General features: G+C 40.6%; 1 protein-coding gene across 5 annotated transcripts in view; it reads left to right on the top strand.

The window, feature by feature from the left end:
- slc4a11 (solute carrier family 4 member 11) overlaps positions 1–14,064 on the top strand; it is a 103,035-nt gene extending 88,971 nt beyond the window's left edge. For all 5 annotated transcript variants that reach the window (XM_058614706.1, XM_058614711.1, XM_058614709.1 and 2 more), the window contains 10 exons: positions 614–727; positions 1,801–1,933; positions 3,077–3,150; positions 5,661–5,889; positions 6,265–6,371; positions 8,232–8,397; positions 9,854–10,027; positions 11,552–11,747; positions 12,558–12,727; positions 13,933–14,064. In XM_058614706.1, coding sequence (XP_058470689.1) covers positions 614–727; positions 1,801–1,933; positions 3,077–3,150; positions 5,661–5,889; positions 6,265–6,371; positions 8,232–8,397; positions 9,854–10,027; positions 11,552–11,747; positions 12,558–12,727; positions 13,933–13,999 — 1,430 coding nt within the window. In that variant the 3' untranslated portion in view covers positions 14,000–14,064. The remainder of the gene's footprint in view (positions 1–613; positions 728–1,800; positions 1,934–3,076; positions 3,151–5,660; positions 5,890–6,264; positions 6,372–8,231; positions 8,398–9,853; positions 10,028–11,551; positions 11,748–12,557; positions 12,728–13,932) is intronic.
- Positions 14,065–17,292: the final 3,228 nt, after the last annotated feature.

Below are 17,292 nucleotides of genomic sequence, written 5' to 3'. Positions count from 1 at the left end.
CAAAACAAGTTGTCCTCCCATCTTAAGCCGTGTCAGCACATTCAGTCTTGAATTTGAGGGAATTGGTCCTGGGAAGTCCTTGAAAAAGTCATTAAATTTGATGTCAACCAAGGTGTGGGAACCCTGCAATAGTTTTCTTCTGATTTGATCATTTTTTTGTCAAAAAACACAGAAGAGGAAGATTTGGTAGCAACCAGTATAGTTCTTTTCTATGCAGATGATACACTCCGATCATTGGAGAATGGCCGTGTCTCTTCTCCGTGGCCTTCACTTTGACATGATTTAATCCAGACAGACCTCACTACTCGAAGTCTCTACTACTTTATTTCTCTTTTTACCTTGTAAAACACCATTTTTTTTTTGTTTTTAATGTGCTGTTGAAATGACGTCGACCTGACTTTAGACTTTTCAATTCAAGTCATCTGCTGAAAATATCTTTTATGTTTTCATAGCACAATTTATCACTCAACTAATATATTATATAATGATATAATTATATAATCCCAAGGTTTTCATGGTTTGGACACTGGCCTCCGCACCACAGAAGGATAAAGGAGACATTAATCATCATTTTCCTACCTGTGTTTCCTCCATGTGTGTCCTCTCTGCACAGATGTTCGGAAGACCATCATCGGCCAGAGCATCGGCGGGGTCATCTACTCGTTATTCGCCGGCTCTCCTCTGGTCATCCCTCTGACCACAGCCCCCCTCGCCATCTTCATCAGCGGTAGGTTTTCCCCTCTTTATATCATTAAGGGTTACTTTCAGGGGGCGTACAGATCAGGAAACAAGCTCATCGCATGCAAGAACATGTTAACTTTATATTCAATCCAGAGCGACAGCAGCACACAAACCACGGCTAAATGTTTTGTAGCCAACGGTGCTGTTTTCTTGGTCGGAATTTAAACGATCTTGACGGCTGGAAGCTGCGGAATCGGGCCCCCGACGAGGAGAACGCAGCGACCCCCGATGCCAACGTGTAGTTTTAATACCAGAGTTGTGCGATGATCTTTGAAGTCGCCGTGTTTAGCCGTGCTGAAGCACATTCTCATGGGGGTAATTAGAGAGCATTTCCAGGAGCCCGTCTGAGCAAAACAATGGCTTGTTTGTCAAGTTGTAGCTCATCAATGCACAAATATGTTCAAGATGAAAACAGACGTTTTACGACTTAAATGAAAACATGACATTTTCTTCCCCTTTTTTTTCCCCCTTTTTATTATTACCACCAAAGATAATTTGCTCTCTCACTGTCCTCCTCTTCCTCACGTACTTCACACACTGGGATAGTGACATTAGATTAAGAGGGAGGGAGAAATAACGTGACTCTAATTATTATTATTATTATTATTATCATTTCCTCCAGGTACCACCACAGGAAGCTTGCGTCCCACTGACAGTACACGTACCACAGTTTTCGAAACCATGGCTCTATAACATAGTCCACTTTAATTTAATTGGTTTAAATTATACCTCACAGAGCGCAAAATAAATGACGGATGCTTGAACTTGAGTGGATTGGGATGATATTCTGGGTCCGGCGCTCTTCGTCATCAGCTCGTTCTCACACAGATGAGCCCCAACAGTCTCTCTGCAGTGTCTGTTTACATTATAATCATGGACGGCGTGTTTACAGCTGCCTCATTAGCAACACCAAAAAAAAAAAAAAAGGTTGTCAATCATCAAGATTTAAACACAGTCCCGAGGTTGTGAGTGCACATTTGTAACCAAGATAAAAAAAAATGGCCTCAGATTCTTCCAGCATGTGTTTATATGTCCGTACGTGTGCACCGTGTTCCACAGTGATCCGAGGAATCTGTGACGACTACAACCTGGACTTCCCGGCCTTCTACGCCTGCATCGGCCTGTGGAATTGCTTCTTTCTCATCCTGGGAGGGATATTCAACGTCAGCCTTCTCATGAAGCTCTTCAAAAGGTGCACGCTCACATTAATTGTTTTCATTCCACCGCAGTCCAATTTATCGAAATCAATTCTCACATTTTCCGCCGGTGTCCGTCGGCATGCCTTGCTCTTCTGTCAAACAGAAAAATGCTTTAAATTGGGGCGGTCGTGACGGTGTCTGCCGCTAAATCACTGGCACTCGACAGGAGCGCCTGGTGTGTCACAGAGAACTCTTTCATACTTGTTCCCCCCTCTGAGCTAAACTAACATGGGGCAGCTCTTTAAAGACAAAACGCTTACTGTACCAGAGGGAGAGTACAAACAAAAAAAAAGATTATACAGAGACCCAAAGTGGTGTTTTGCGAGCTGGTTTTGATGCACGTTCATGCTACTTATAACAACAATAATATTAACAACTTTATTTATGTCGCTATTTTTCATATTTCAAATTAAACTGTGCCTCAGAAGGCAGCAAGCCGACATTTTAAATAATGTGACACATTTATACAAAAAAACAAACATGGTTCCAGGTTTTTTTTTAAGTAGAAACTATCCATGTGCTACACACACGCTAATGTGGCTAGGCTAACGATCGCTAACTAGCTGCTAGCTGCCATCGAGGCTAAACAGGTGATTCTAATGGTGCGTTCCATTTACGTCAGAAGTCGGAAGTTAATAGAGAAAAAAAAACAGGGATGCAAAAGTATCTTGTGCTAACTAGTTTTAGCGATACCAGTTGATACCAACACTCTAACTCATACTTCATTTTATATAATGAAACGTTTTTGTGTATTAATAAATTCATTTTGCATCATAAATACATCTATATTGTGACCTATTTATCATTCCATATCAAAATAAACATTTTTATTTTGAAAATGAAGTGAAATTTCATGACAAATATTGTTATTTCAATGTCTTTTTCTCAAAGAAGTCTCTTAATGTGACACAAATAAGTGCCATCATGCTGGGAACTGACTCGAAAACAGTTTATAGCAACTGGACTAAATGTGTTGCACAGTTAGTTGTGTTAAAGTGTAAAAGAAGACACGGGACCAATGTAAAGTAGCATGGGAATATGGTGTAGTAATTCAGATTACACTGTTTCTTTTTTTACGCCGCTGCACAACAATAATCTCTGTTGTCACTTGTGTCATGTTCCTGGGATTTTTCCAGGTCGACAGAGGAAGTCATCGCTCTGTTCATTTCCATCGCGTTTGTGGTGGACGCGGTGAAAGGCACTGCGAAAAGTAAGTACCCGACGTGTGTGACACGTCATGTGACAGATCATGTGACATTGCGTGCGAGTAAAACACCTAATAAGTGGATTTCTGTCATTTTTAGAAACTTCTTGTATGTTGAGTTGCTCATTTTCACGGTAAATTATGTTTTGATGAGTTACGTAACACGGTTAAAAAAAAATTATTGGATTTAGCGTCACCGTTGATGGCTGACACTCACGATCGCGATGAGTCAAATGCATATATCAGAATGTTATTGTGCTCCACTCCATTATCACCGCTGCACAGGCTTTAGCTCCAGATGACGTAGCACAAAATGGTAGAAAACATCCAGTTCTCTGTGAGCAGAAGACTTTTTGATGCCAGAAGTCACAAGATAATGACTAATACACTGGTTTGAAATGACAGTACTGCAGAGGACCATCTCGGAATGTTCACTCCTTGAAGCAGAAGGGCTACAATAACAAGTAAATTGGCCTGGAGCGTGGTCGGTCAATGCGTGTGGTCCTCATGGTTACAGATTGTAGGCCGCGTCCACATAGGGGTTTGCATGTACCACAGACTTAGACGGACAAAGAAACTATGAATTGGCCATTGAAGGATTGGACGGCCACATTGTGAAGCAGCGCAGGTCAAGCAGGTGAGCACTTTATCTGATCAGGAGAAAACAACTGGAGCTGTCCAGACACTAAAGTGGTTTAGAGAGAGAGACAAAGTACACCAGTTCCTCTGTTGGGTCAGAAGACACATACAGTGTTCTACATTAATCCATCCAGATTTCTAACCCGGCCTGCGGCCATGTTGCATCACCCGCGACAACCCACCCCCCCACCCCCGCCGCCTTGCCTGCATCTCATCTTACTGTATCATAAATATTTTACACAGTTTAATTTCCACAAACTCGAGATGACGATAGCAGAGTGTAATTTATTTCAAATGCGCCGCTGTCCCGCTCTGGAGATTGCCGGTGCAGTAGTTCAATTTTCACAAACAATTTGTAAAAAATACGCTTCCAGCTCATGTGCCATTACCATAATATTAACCTGTGACTTTTTTTTCTACCCAAAATATTTCGGGTAAAATGAAGACATTTAGTGTGTCGAACTTTCTCCTGGTTCGATGGAACTGACTGTGGAGGGAAGCTGCGTTTAGACTCCTCCTCCTCTGAGTTGGTGCGAGCACTCGTGCCTTAGAAACAGATCTTTTCCCTATACGATCTTTAGCTTTAGCCTTTTTTAGATCTACACCTTCCTAAACAGTTCTAAACACGGCGCTTTAACGCTGCCACAAAAAAAATACACCAAAAACAGAGAAGAAGACATGGAGAGGTGGAGCTATGAGCTATGAATTATTGTTTTCACAAAGGAGCGTATCGGTGGTATACACCAAATATCAAGGGTGGTGTCTTTGAGATTTTGCCTTGAATCAAAAACGTCGCCTCAAAGTGGACAAAAAAAGCCGATATGAAACAAAAACTTTGCTCTTGTGGACAGACCGTGATCAATCAACGGTATGATTGTGCAGTCAGGATCTCGTGCCCTCCCATGCCTATCAAAGTCATCTCTGGAGGATTAACACCTGTTATGGGTGAAGTAATATAATTCAGTCCAAGCCTGATTCTCCTCGTTTGGCCTTGACATCCGTCCATCCATCCATTTTCTACCGCTTTCTACACATTCGACCGTCCTTTCATGGCCACGGGGGCAGTTGCAGCGCGAGACCTGGACAGGTCACCGTCTTGCCACAGGACCAGCCAAAAACAAGCATTTATACTCACCGTCTCCAGTTCCCCGAACCCCAATCTGCGTGTTTTTGGAAAGATGAGAATGAGCCGATTTTCCACACAAAAAGACCAAACAGGATACAAACCTGCCGTCTAATCCCCCGCCCCGCACCTGTGCTGCCTCTTCAAACAACATTTCACCCAGATTAAGTAGGTTTTAGCATTTTAACTACAGCATAAACACTTGAGGCAGGTTGTTGTTGTTTACTGCAGTAGAAGAGCAACAAGACCACGGTCATAACCATGACTCAGCGTGTCTCCCTCTGCATTTACTTAGTTGGCCTCCAACTTCTAACTGTCAAGCCCAAACAAGGTTAATGTTCTCCTGTTTGAGGCTATATATAATGAGGCTATATATAATTTTAAAGGTGCAGTGTGTAAGGATTAGTGACATTTATTTAATGGTAAGACCTCAAATTAACAAATGGAGGAGTCCCCTGCTCCCACCTCAACTACAGTGGCCTTTACAGACCAGAAAGCACGTCACGTTTCTGCTTCAGAGTACAAAAATGCACTTATTTAGCTTATTTTTAAAGCATATTTGAAAGTTATTTACCACTCTTACAAACATTTCTGGGCAGCAGCGTGTTTAATTCCTGCCAACAAACTCGCAGGCATTGTTTTCAGGTTGTCCGTCCATCCAACCTACTCTTGTAAGTGCGATAAGTCAAGAGCGTCTTATGGGGTTCTACGGTCTTGCCCCTGCCGCACACTTAAGACGGTGTTTGTGATTCAGTCTTTCAGAGATACTACCACGCCCCGACGTTAGATAACAGAACCGTCGACGCCTTCTCTCAGGGTGGAGATCTGTCGGCGGCAAACAGGAGTGAGTTAGCCGGGGGGCTGGCGCTCAACGTCCTCCCCGAATCCCTCATCCAGTGCACTCGAGAGAGACCCGTCCTCTGCCTCCTGCTGATGCTCGGGACGTTATGGATGGGCTACACCCTCTACCAATTCAAGAGGAGGTATGTGCCGTGCTGCAGCGCTGCAGCACTCCTTTAGATAAATCACCGGAGGAGTTTTAAATCATGTTTGGATGGGAGCGTGATTACTGCTGAGTAGGGCCTTGACTCTAAAGATTGTCAGGAGTGACGGAGCTCGCAGGAAATTTCCAGACAGGCTCTTATGGAGCTCCCTTTTCTGTCAAGTCTGTGATTTGATCAGCATTAATATTCTACTTCTGATTGCTCCCGGTAATCAAATCAAGCTCAGAGCTGGATTCGATTGTGTAAGCAAGAGGCAGACCAAGGTACTTAAACAGTGTCAGGATTGCAGGCATTGTCCTTGTCTTGTCCACAGTAATTGTATTCCTCTGTTATTTCTCTCCCTCTCTCGCTCAGTCCATTCCTGCATGCCAAAGTGAGGGAGGTGCTGTCGGACTGCGCCCTGCCGATCTCAGTGCTCATGTTCTCCTTCATCGGCTCCTACCTTTTCAGTGACATTGCACGTAAGTATCATTCGTTGCTTGACTGAGCGCTTTATTCCAGTTTTTCATACTGAGTCTGTGTGTACTTTTTAAAACCATACAGTTGCCCCACACTGATATTAAAATTCACAAAAATGACCAAAATACCATCACATTTAAAGCATAAGAAAGCATCAAATACACAAAATAATTGGGTGTTCCCCAAGGTTCAACCCTGGGTCCACTGCTCTTTTCCAGACATGCTCTTATGGAGCTCCCTTTTCTGTCAAGTCTGGGATTTGATAAGCATTAATATTCAGCTTCTGATTGCTGACCAAAATACCATCACTTTAAAAGCATAAGAGAGCATTAAATACACAAAATAATTGGGTGTTCCCCAAGGTTCAACCCTGGGTCCACTGCTCTTTTCCAGACATGCTCTTATGGAGCTCCCTTTTCTGTCAAGTCTGGGATTTGATAAGCATTAATATTCAGCTTCTGATTGCTGACCAAAATATCATCACTTTAAAAGCATAAGAGAGCATTAAATACACAAAATAATTGGGTGTTCCCCAAGGTTCAACCCTGGGTCCACTGCTTTTTTCCAGACATGCTCTTATGGAGCTCCCTTTTCTGTCAACTCTGTGATTTGATCAGCATTAATATTCTGCTTCTGATTGCTGACCAAAATACCATCACTTTAAAAGCATAAGAGAGCATTAAATACACAAAATAATTGGGTGTTCCCCATGGTCCAGTCCTGGGTCCACTGCTCTTTAAACCTCCCTTTATAATCAGGCACTAGAAATAACGTACAAGAAGTCTGGCATCATTGTCAGATATTGGAAATATACATTTTGATGTTCAGCTTTATCCAATTCTCTTTTCTAAATTTAGCACTTAAATGTGTCCCTATTTAAATAGATGAATCAATTAAACGAGCAACATGTCACACTGTATTAAAAGCAAAGGGGGGAAACATGTGTTCAATCCTTGGAGAGAGGACGTTATAGTCGACTTTTCTCTCTGCGGTTTATGAACAAAGGCTTTTTTACCCTTGAGATTTGTCTTGAAAAGAGAATTTTAACATCAATATCAAATAGTCCGAGTGCCCAGAATAACTCAGACGAGGACATATACAGTAGGTTGTCTTACTTCGTTTGTAAAGAAGAGGAAACGTGAGTGTATGATGTTTATTTTAACTCTTAGAATGTGACACATTGAATTCAAATCACTTCAATCCTTCACCCTGAATGTTATTATTTTAAATAAAGTAGTGTTTAAACAAAATAAGGGAAGGTAAAGTTGTGAAAAATAATAAGTAAGAGGTTGTTATCTTTGTCTTTTTCAGTGTTATTAACATTTGGACTTTAAACCTGTTGAAGGGTCAAACTTGCAGCCCACAGTGGATATTTCCACTTCTTATCCTCTTATTGTTCAGCTTCATTCTCAGCCTCCATTGTTGCAGAGGCAGTCGCTGTTCCCCGGGGTTTTTGACACAGAAACGCAGCGATGAGCGCCGAGCCCTCGAGTGAATTTTAATTTTTAAGTGCCTGGCTAATTTTCTATTCCTTTACCTCTTCAGACAATAAGTCATAAGATAATAGACCCATTACTGTTTTGTCACTGCTTCCAGAATTTAACCAAGTGCACTTAATTCAGCCGTGAATGAGACACAGTCTTAAATGAGATACCAGGCTCTTTAAAGAAAAAAAAAGAAAAGAACGAGAGAAAGAAAGCAAAAGAAAATCCAGCCACTCTGAGGAAATGATTGCTCTTGTAAAAACGTAATTCACCACAATTTTGGAAACACTTTTAAAAGCAAACACACGACTTATTTATCCTCCGACAACACTCCAAGAACAACAAACATTGACTTTTTCCTGTTGTCATTTGAAATAGTTCCAGTCTTCAAAGTTCACGACCGGCCAATCTTCAACGTGGCTCCGTTCGAGCGCCTGTCGGCCATGAACGTGCTCAGCGCCATGGGCCTCGGGTTCCTGCTCGCCCTGCTCATCTTCATCGACCAGAACATCGTGGTCTCGCTGACCAACGCGCCGGAGAACAGGTACGAGCGTCAACGGAACCACGTTACTGTAACTCACCTGATTTAAAGTAAACATAAGGAATCGAACTTCAATATAAACTCATAAATGAATCACATTTATGTTTCTGATACGAGGATTCTGCGATAAACCGGTGGTTCTCAAACATTGGGTCGGGACCCGCAGATGGGTCGTGGGAGATTTCTTTCGGGCCCCCCTAAATAAAATTGTCTGAATTGTATGTGACATTTATGTGTATATGTTTTAAAAAAACATGCTTAAAAGTGAAGTTTTAATACATTTTCCATCTTTAAAAAGTGGGCCCCATATAACGTTCACCCTGAAGTGCAGGATTTGGACGTGTTACATTCTTTCCACCAGTTTCCGCCATTTTTACATTCATGAGGACGTTATATCACCTTATTTATATTTCTTCTCAAACTTTTTTTATACCAAGTAAGATAATATTGAGCTGTTGTAGTAACACCATTATCACCAACGTTAAAATACAGGTGTACTGGTGACATATTGTGGCCACTAGTGGGCAGTATACATTCTTAGATTCAATACTGGTGAGTTGAATATATACAGTATATATATATATGTATATATATATATATATATATATATATGTATATATATATATATATATATATGTGTGTATATATTTATATATATATATATGTATATATGTATATATACATATATATATATGTACATCCTTGTCGTCCTGGCTTCATCTGCAGGATCCGGTTTAGTTTTCCGTCCTGGAACTCACCCACGCACACAATAAAAGACGTCTATAGCGGCAAATCTATCATCTCATTTATAGATTTCTCACTACACGTCTGTCTTTACAGATAATGGCAGCGACGGTGTGAAACCTGGAGTCCCAATTCTAGATGAATTGAGTAGCTCGGTTGTCCATATGTAAATTCCTCCTTTGTGTCTGTTCAAAAAGCCACCGGGCATCTTTATTCACTGACCCCTCGTTCAGGATCCTCTCCCTCTGTGTGTGTGTGTGTGTGTGAGTAACTGAGCCGGAAACTTTGACGTCTGAGTCCGATCGTCTCAGTCAGGAAACTCTTGACGAAGCCTTGGAGCCAAAAAAAACCCCCAGTGTTGAGCTTTAACCTTGTTCTTCTCAATTTTCCTCTAGACGCTCTGATTTAGAGCAGATCTGCGGCTCGTCGATGTGACGTCCACCCAGCAGAGGAAATCTTTAACATTTAGACAAAACAAATATAAAACAGTTGCTACAGCTTGTAGCTTTTGTGAAAATCACTCACGTTGAAGCGGAACAACGTTTCTCAGCTTCTGACAGTGCAAGATAACACAGTATGCTTATAAATAAGAAGAAGAAAGAAAGATAAAACCAACAAAAATATAAATACTATACATGACATATGATATATTCATATTGTTTTTTTCAAGAACTGCAGACAGGAAGTTGTGTTGTTGACGCCTCTGTTCCCTCAGGTTGCTGAAGGGCACGGCGTATCACTGGGACCTGATGCTCTCCGGCCTCATTAACATACTGATGTCGGTGCTGGGGTTGCCGTGGATGCACGCCGCCTTCCCCCACTCCACGCTCCACGTGCGCCAGCTGGCCTTTGTGGAGCAGCGCGTGGAGGGGGGGCACCTCTACGAGACGTGAGTTACCCCGCCGGTGCTAATCAGACGCTCAATTAAAGGTCTTCTTCAGAGCTTGTGCGTGTGCGCGCGTGTGTGTGTGTAATTTAGTGTGGTGGGTTACTGTATCCTGCTCTTTCACTGATTGCATGATTACTATGGAACTAGCCATTTTCTCCACAGGGGGAGTGTGTGTGTGTGTGTGTGTGTGTGTGTGTGTGTGTGTGTGTGTGTGTGTGTGTGTTGGTGAAGTAGTTTTTTAAGAGATTACACGATCAAGTTCACTCTGTCCGCGCAGATATCTGCGACGTGACACTTATGATCACATATCCAGGATTCCATAAGTGGTCAAGTGGGTTAAATGTAGACGAGCTGCTTTAAGAGCAGAGCTTCTCATCAGAGGTCGTCGACGTCGTCGTCGTCGTCGAAAAATATTTAATGAAAAGTATAAAAAGACCTTGAGTGGGGGAAAAAATAAAAAAAACAACCTGTGAAGGTTGGACATAAAAATTTTGGAAAATTGAATTTTGAAAAAGCTTTTATTTTGTATTGAAAAAGAGAGATTAACAAACACAAACAACACAACTTTGTATAACAAACAAGGAACAACAGATGTAAGAGAAAATAGATAAACTTTAATATAAAAAAATAATATGAAAGGGTTCAGATTAGATTAGATTAAAAACAAATAAGAGAAAGTAAATAAACTTTAAAGAGCAAAGTTAAATAATATGCAACAGATTAGATTAAATAACAAGAAACAGAAGGAAACAGGAGAAATAAATAATATTAAAGGGTTTAGATTAGATTAGATACATTTAGATTAAACAACAAATAACAGAAAGTAAGTAAATATTTATGTTAAGTAGAAGGGTTTAGATTAGGTTAGAATAGATTACAGTAGATTAGATAACATTAGATGACAAGTACCAAAATAAATATGTTTTAAAGAGAAAAGTTCAAGGGTTATAGATCAGATTATATTAGATTAGAGCAGACAAGATCAAATTTATAGAGAAAAGGTAAAATGATAAAAAGGTATTAGAATAGATTAGATTAAATTAAGTAATTAGTAGTAGCTAGATTATGTTAGATTAGATTAGATTAGATTAGATTAGATTAGATTAGATTAGATAACAGCTAACACAAAGTAAATAAGATTTAAAGAGAAATGTTAAAATGATCAGATTATATTAGATGGGATTTTATTAATCTGTGGAAATTCACTTGTTACAGCAGATCATAGGGGATTAGTTTAATTTAGATTAGATTAGATTAGATAACAAGTAACAGAAAATAAAGAAGCCTTAAAGAAAAAAGTAAAAAAAAATGATCATGGGGTTTAGATCAGATTAGATTACATTAGATTAGATCCAATTTTATTAATCTGGGGAAATTCACTTGTTTCAGCAGCGTAAGGGTTAGAGGTCGATGAGTGACATTAATATAATAATAATAATAATATAATAATCCTGTCATTGTGTGAAACAGTTGTGTGCTTCACACTAACCATTCGTGTGTGTGTGTGTGTGTGTGTCTCCTCAGTATCGTCCAGGTGAAGGAGACGCGGCTGACGTCCCTCGCCGCCAACATCTTCATCGGCGTGTCCGTGCTGTTGCTGCCTGTTCCTCTGCAGTGGATCCCCAAGCCAGTCCTGTACGGCCTCTTCCTCTACATCGCCCTCACCTCCATCGACGGGAACCAGATGTGTGACCGCATGGCTCTGCTCCTCAAGGAGCAGGTGAGCACCTGTCTGTCTGTGTGTGTCTGTCTGTCTGTCTGTGTGTGTGTGAGAGAGACGCCATATGTCCATGTGCAGATCAAACACTCGAGCGCGTGTCCTCCCTCCCTCCCGCTGCTGGACGGCCAGACCCGAGTCAAACTAAATTTGTGAATATCATTTTTTTGGTGTTTGTTTTAATCTGCTGACAACACCAGACGGGCGGGGCTTAAGTGAATGAAGAGAGCTCAGTCGGTGAATTAGCTGTCGACACTCATCTGCCGAACATTAACATTCAAATTAAAACACCAAATTCAGATACTTGGGAAATAACTTTCCGTCTCGTTTGCTTCACACTTGATTCAACGTCCTTTCCGTCTCAGTGGACGAGGACTCGTCCTGCCCTCGTCTCGGTTGCCTCACACGCCAGTGCCCCCAAATGGCAGTGAGAGGACACGGCAACAGAGAGAATGTGATAAACTCAAGTTTGTTTTTCACTTTTCTTTATTCACAGTTTGAAAAGCTTCGTTACGTCACGCGTCTCATTTACATGAAAGACGGGGTCACAGTCTGGACACATCGCCGGTCCACAGTTTTATTACAGAAGGGTTAAAAAGTAATGACAACTATTGTGGGTCTTTATAAATTTAGATTTTTCTTTTTTCTAAATAAGTAGCAGCTGCACTCAGGCTGTGAAAAGGGAACTTTTGATTGGATTTCTCAGTATGATGTCAATACCAGGCCTGAACATGAATAATAATAATAACAAAGCTCACTCAGGAGACTCCTCATGACAGCGTGGATTGTTAAACGTGTCCTCGTCCCCCGCAGACGTCCTACCCGCCGACCCACTATATCCGCAAAGTGCCGCAGAGGAAGATCCACTACTTCACCTTCCTGCAGATGATGCAGCTGCTGGTGCTGTGCACGTTCGGCATGTACCCGATACCGTACATGAAGATGATCTTCCCCCTGCTCATGATCCTGCTAATCCCAATCAGGTACGGCCGGCCCCGGCCAAAAAAAAATAATAATTATCTTCGAGTGCTTTAAACCAAGATGACATTCACGGAGCGAGAGCGGCGCGCTGACCTCAATCTGCCTGTGGATGTTAAAAAGGAAATGGCTCGAAAAAGCTTGTTTTTAAAGGTCCAGTGTGTAGAATTTGATCCATAAACAATCAGTTGTTGTTTTTCATAATGTTTTAGCTCTACAGAGGCCACCATGTGTTTACAGTAGCCCACAAGGGACAAACTAAACATCTTTTTGAGTTATAATGCTCACTGAAGGCTACACACTTGGTGAGGTGAGGTATATTCAGCTGCAACATGGAACATCACAAATGAATGTTGCAAAATTTGACACACTGTGCCTTTAAGGGAGCAGAGCAGGGATGATAAATGATATAAATTCAGTGGTTTTATATTATTGGCTGAATATTCTAAACTCTAGCACATGAGAGCAGATGCAGCTTCAAGACGCATTCAAGAAACCACGTAAATGTCTTCACTGTTACACACATGCAAACACAAATGAGGTCGTTGTTAGAGTAGAAAGATTTGTTTTTAGAAATGCAATCATTAGTAAAAACATGAGTTTTGTATTCTTTCATTATTTAATGTATCGTATTACAAATAGTCACAAGAACTGATGGACTTTTTTATAATTTAGCAGATAATCCAATAATCCAGGGATGTCAAACTCGCAGCCCGCGGGTCATTTACACTTATTTTACCAAGTGTGAACAATATTTTTATTATTATAACAATAATAATAATAATAGTACATTAGGGGTGTGTGTGTGTGTGTATGTGTAATCAGTGGCATATATATATATATATATATATATATATATATATATATAAATATATATATGATATGTGTAGAATGACAGAATTATTCACCACCCTCTCCTTGACTTTGCTTCTGAGCCTCACACCAGTGAGATAAATAATGTAGGTTTGGATTTGAGAAAAGTGAGTAAACTTTATTTATAGATATGGGCGAAAGTTCAATGAGCGGGACCTCACATATTTATGAGCGCTTGGTTATGATTTCTGCATGTCAAGGTTTGGTTTTCAGAGCAGCACACACACACACACACACACACACACACACACACACACACTTGGTTATCCGATTCCCCTTTTCCCCTGATTTCAGGTGCAAGTGTTGAATAACTGACACGTTTCTCCCCCGTGTTTAGGATCAACGTGCTTCCTCGTATCATTGAGGCCAAATACTTGGACATAATGGACGCGCAACACATGTAGCTGCGGACGGAGACGAGCTGTGGAGCCACAGAGAGACGTGTGGAATTTAAAAAAAAAAAGGAAAAGAAAGAAAGAGAGAGAGAGAGAGCGAGAAAAGAAAGTTAGAAAGAAAGGAATGAGGATTTTTTTGGGAGGGAAAAAAGCATATTTTTCAATGCCAAACTGTACGGAAGCAAAAAAAAAAGAAAAAGAAAAGGAGAAATAGCGACTGTTTTGATTTTTCTATGTGATAAGAACATTCTCACAGGTGAAGCACTGGAAAAACAGCAAGTTGTGTGAGGACGAGCGACGAGAGCCTCGGGACATATTGTCCATTTGTGGACGGACGGACGGACGGACGGACGGACGGCATCTCTCTGGGGTAAAGTTGTGCTGTGAAACCAGGACGGACCAGAACTCCCTGTTGACCCCTGTCAGGTTGTCCAGTGCCACATACCTCCATGTTCTCCTCTCACACCTTTGCTTTCTGTCTCACTCTTTTGCGTCACCCTCACTGCAGTGTGTGTGTGTGTGTGTGTGTGTGTGCGCCTGTGTTTTTAAAGGGATGGTTTAGGTTTTTTTTTTTTGTTTTTATAACCAGTGTCATGGCTACAAGCATTTCTGCTTTATTTCACTGTTAAACAACCCTTTTATGACAGGAAACTGAAGTTTTGTGCCACTTTAGTCCATTTTCCTCCAGCAGTTATTCACTGTGGGAAAGTCATTCCCGGTACCTCGTCGTACGTCCCTTTGTGTTGCGCCGTATTTTTTTTTTTTCAAAGAATCAGTTCTTCTTTCTTTGTCTTCTTATAATAGTTGTTGTTTAAAGGTAGTTTGCAGCTGCACTGGCTTCAAGTTTTTAAGTAATTTTGGTGGAAACGCACAGAGGTTTTCTCCCATACCAAAGTCCATAGAGAAAACCAGCGTTTTTAGCTCGTTGGGGAACAGGAGTCGCTGATCTCCCGCTGACACGTTTGATACGTTTCTGTCGCTTTGGTCGATCTGAATAAAGGATTTCAGTTGCAGAATTTGGGAAAATAATATGCTAGAACTTGCTGAAAGAGGCAGCAGCGAATCAACAACTCCTGCGTGCTGCTATGGAAAATCGACGATTTTCTCAATGGACTTTGGTGCAGGGGAGTTGGCGGTTTATAAAGCGACACCAAGTTCAGTTTCCTGTGGTAAAAAAAGCTTCTAATGGTGAGAAAAAAGCACCGGATCATGTTTTTTTCCTCGTGGCAGCCATGTTATCACCTGATCCACGCTATACGAGCCCACTTGACAAAACCTGAACTGTCCCTTTAAAGCACCAGTACGTGATCAAAGCTCTGCCAGTGTGTATTGTACGGCACTGAGAAAAGGTCACATTTACAAACGTCATCCAACATTTTTGCCTGTCACTGTGTTTCGTGAGTGAATTTCCACGTTTGCATTTGTAAATTTAACCGTCGATAAAATCCCATTCCTGCCACTGTAAAGTAAATACTTAACCTTTTATATGTCTGTCTTTGTGCAGCGTTTAAAAAAAGAAACACACAAAACAAAGTTACATTCCTGCACCTTTTACACGCGGTTCCCTCTTAAACACGCACATGTACGTTATTCCAGCTAAAGCCAGCAGCGTCCGTTAAGGAGACTTTTATTAAGGTGGACTAGAAAACACATTCCTCATATGTATTACATTTAATTATATAGAACGACAGCACAAGCCAAAACATACAGTCAAATCTTTATTATATTCAAATTATGAATAAACTAGAATATATTAAGACAGTATATATCCAAATATATATATATATGAGGTGTTAAATTGAAATATAATTTTTTATTTATCATAATGAAAGTTTTATCTTTTAAGTAAACAAAAAAGATTTATTTTGTGTTTAGCCCCCAAACTAGAAAATAATGAGTCATTCCTCATCCTCTGCATTCCACAGTTTCCTTGTATTTGAAATGTGTCATTAACGTCTTTAAAGTGATACTTCAGGGTTTGTTTGTTTGTTTGTCTGTTTGTTTTTTGAAGTGTGGATACATGAGGTACTGACGTATGAGCAGCACGGACTCAGCTCTTCACCAGGAACCAGATATTCTTAACATATTTATATTTATTTTGGTTTATGACCAAAGCCGGACTTTAAAATACATGTAAACACGTTAGTCCGACTTAATGGAGTTTCTCAAAGTCAGACTAACACACCCCACATTACTTGATTGGGAGTTGAGCTACTTCCGCATGCTAGTACATGTTTGTATGTATGTACGTGTGCCACAAAAACCCCCGGCTATTTTTTCGCAAGTGTCCGAAAACGCCCGTACATATACACAAGAATAAAACAACAACACATTTTTAGACTCGTTAGCTTTTTCCGGGCTAACGCTGTAACGGATTTTATGCTCAGTGATATTTTTTAAGTCAAAGAGTGCTTGAAGACATGCTTAAAAATAGCCACATGCTTTATCTGAAACAGTGTAATAATAACAAGCAGAAAGGTGGGTGTATCGCCCCCTTGTGGTGAAGAGTCAGGCACACTGTATTCAGTGTTTCTGCACTGGAATCCAGTCATTTTCGAGAGCGTGCGAGCCCGTCTTTAGCTGGTTCCTGGCCCAGGGGGCGCTCACAGAGCAGGCGGCACTGACATAATTATGTCAGCATCTCGTGTAACCACACAAAAAACCCAAACTGTCCCTTTAACGTGTTCCTTTGCTGCAGTGTTTACAACATATCAGAATCCCCTCCTGCTCTAACACAGTTCTGGTGCATTGCTCGTTAAGAGGAGGTTCAGTTAAGGTTCAAAAAATATATATATTTAATTAAAAAAAGAAACATTTGCAGGTTTTGGATTCAACAGAAATGCATCTATATTTTATTATTTTATTGACCAAGTGTTCAGAGATGAGTTTTAGAATAATCCGGTCTTGTTTTCTGTTTTTTCGGTGTTTCTATGATTAGGTCGATGCTTGCAAACATTGTCATGTATTAAAAATAATCCAGATGTCTGGATTATTACGGTTATCTTGTTATCTACAGTGCAACAACAACAACAAAAAAAAAATAATAATAATAACAAAACAAAAAAAAAAACAAAAAAAAGAATAAATATATAAGATTTATAAGCATCAGTTTGCTCAAAGCATGTCTTATCTGGGGTTTTTTGATACAATGTGATGCCAGTGGACATGTAACCTTCACAAGAGAGAGAGAGAGACAGAGAGAGATTAAAAAAAAAGAGAAAAGTAGCGAGTCAAACCTCTCAATAACCTGAATGCAGCGCTCAATATTCCAGCAATACTGTGTATAAACCAGAGCTTCACTG

Source organism: Solea solea, chromosome 18, assembly GCF_958295425.1.
Source record: "Solea solea chromosome 18, fSolSol10.1, whole genome shotgun sequence".
NCBI classification, from domain to species: domain Eukaryota; kingdom Metazoa; phylum Chordata; class Actinopteri; order Pleuronectiformes; family Soleidae; genus Solea; species Solea solea.
Note: the sequence above shows the minus strand (reverse complement) of the source record. Positions and strands in the feature narration are given on the sequence as shown.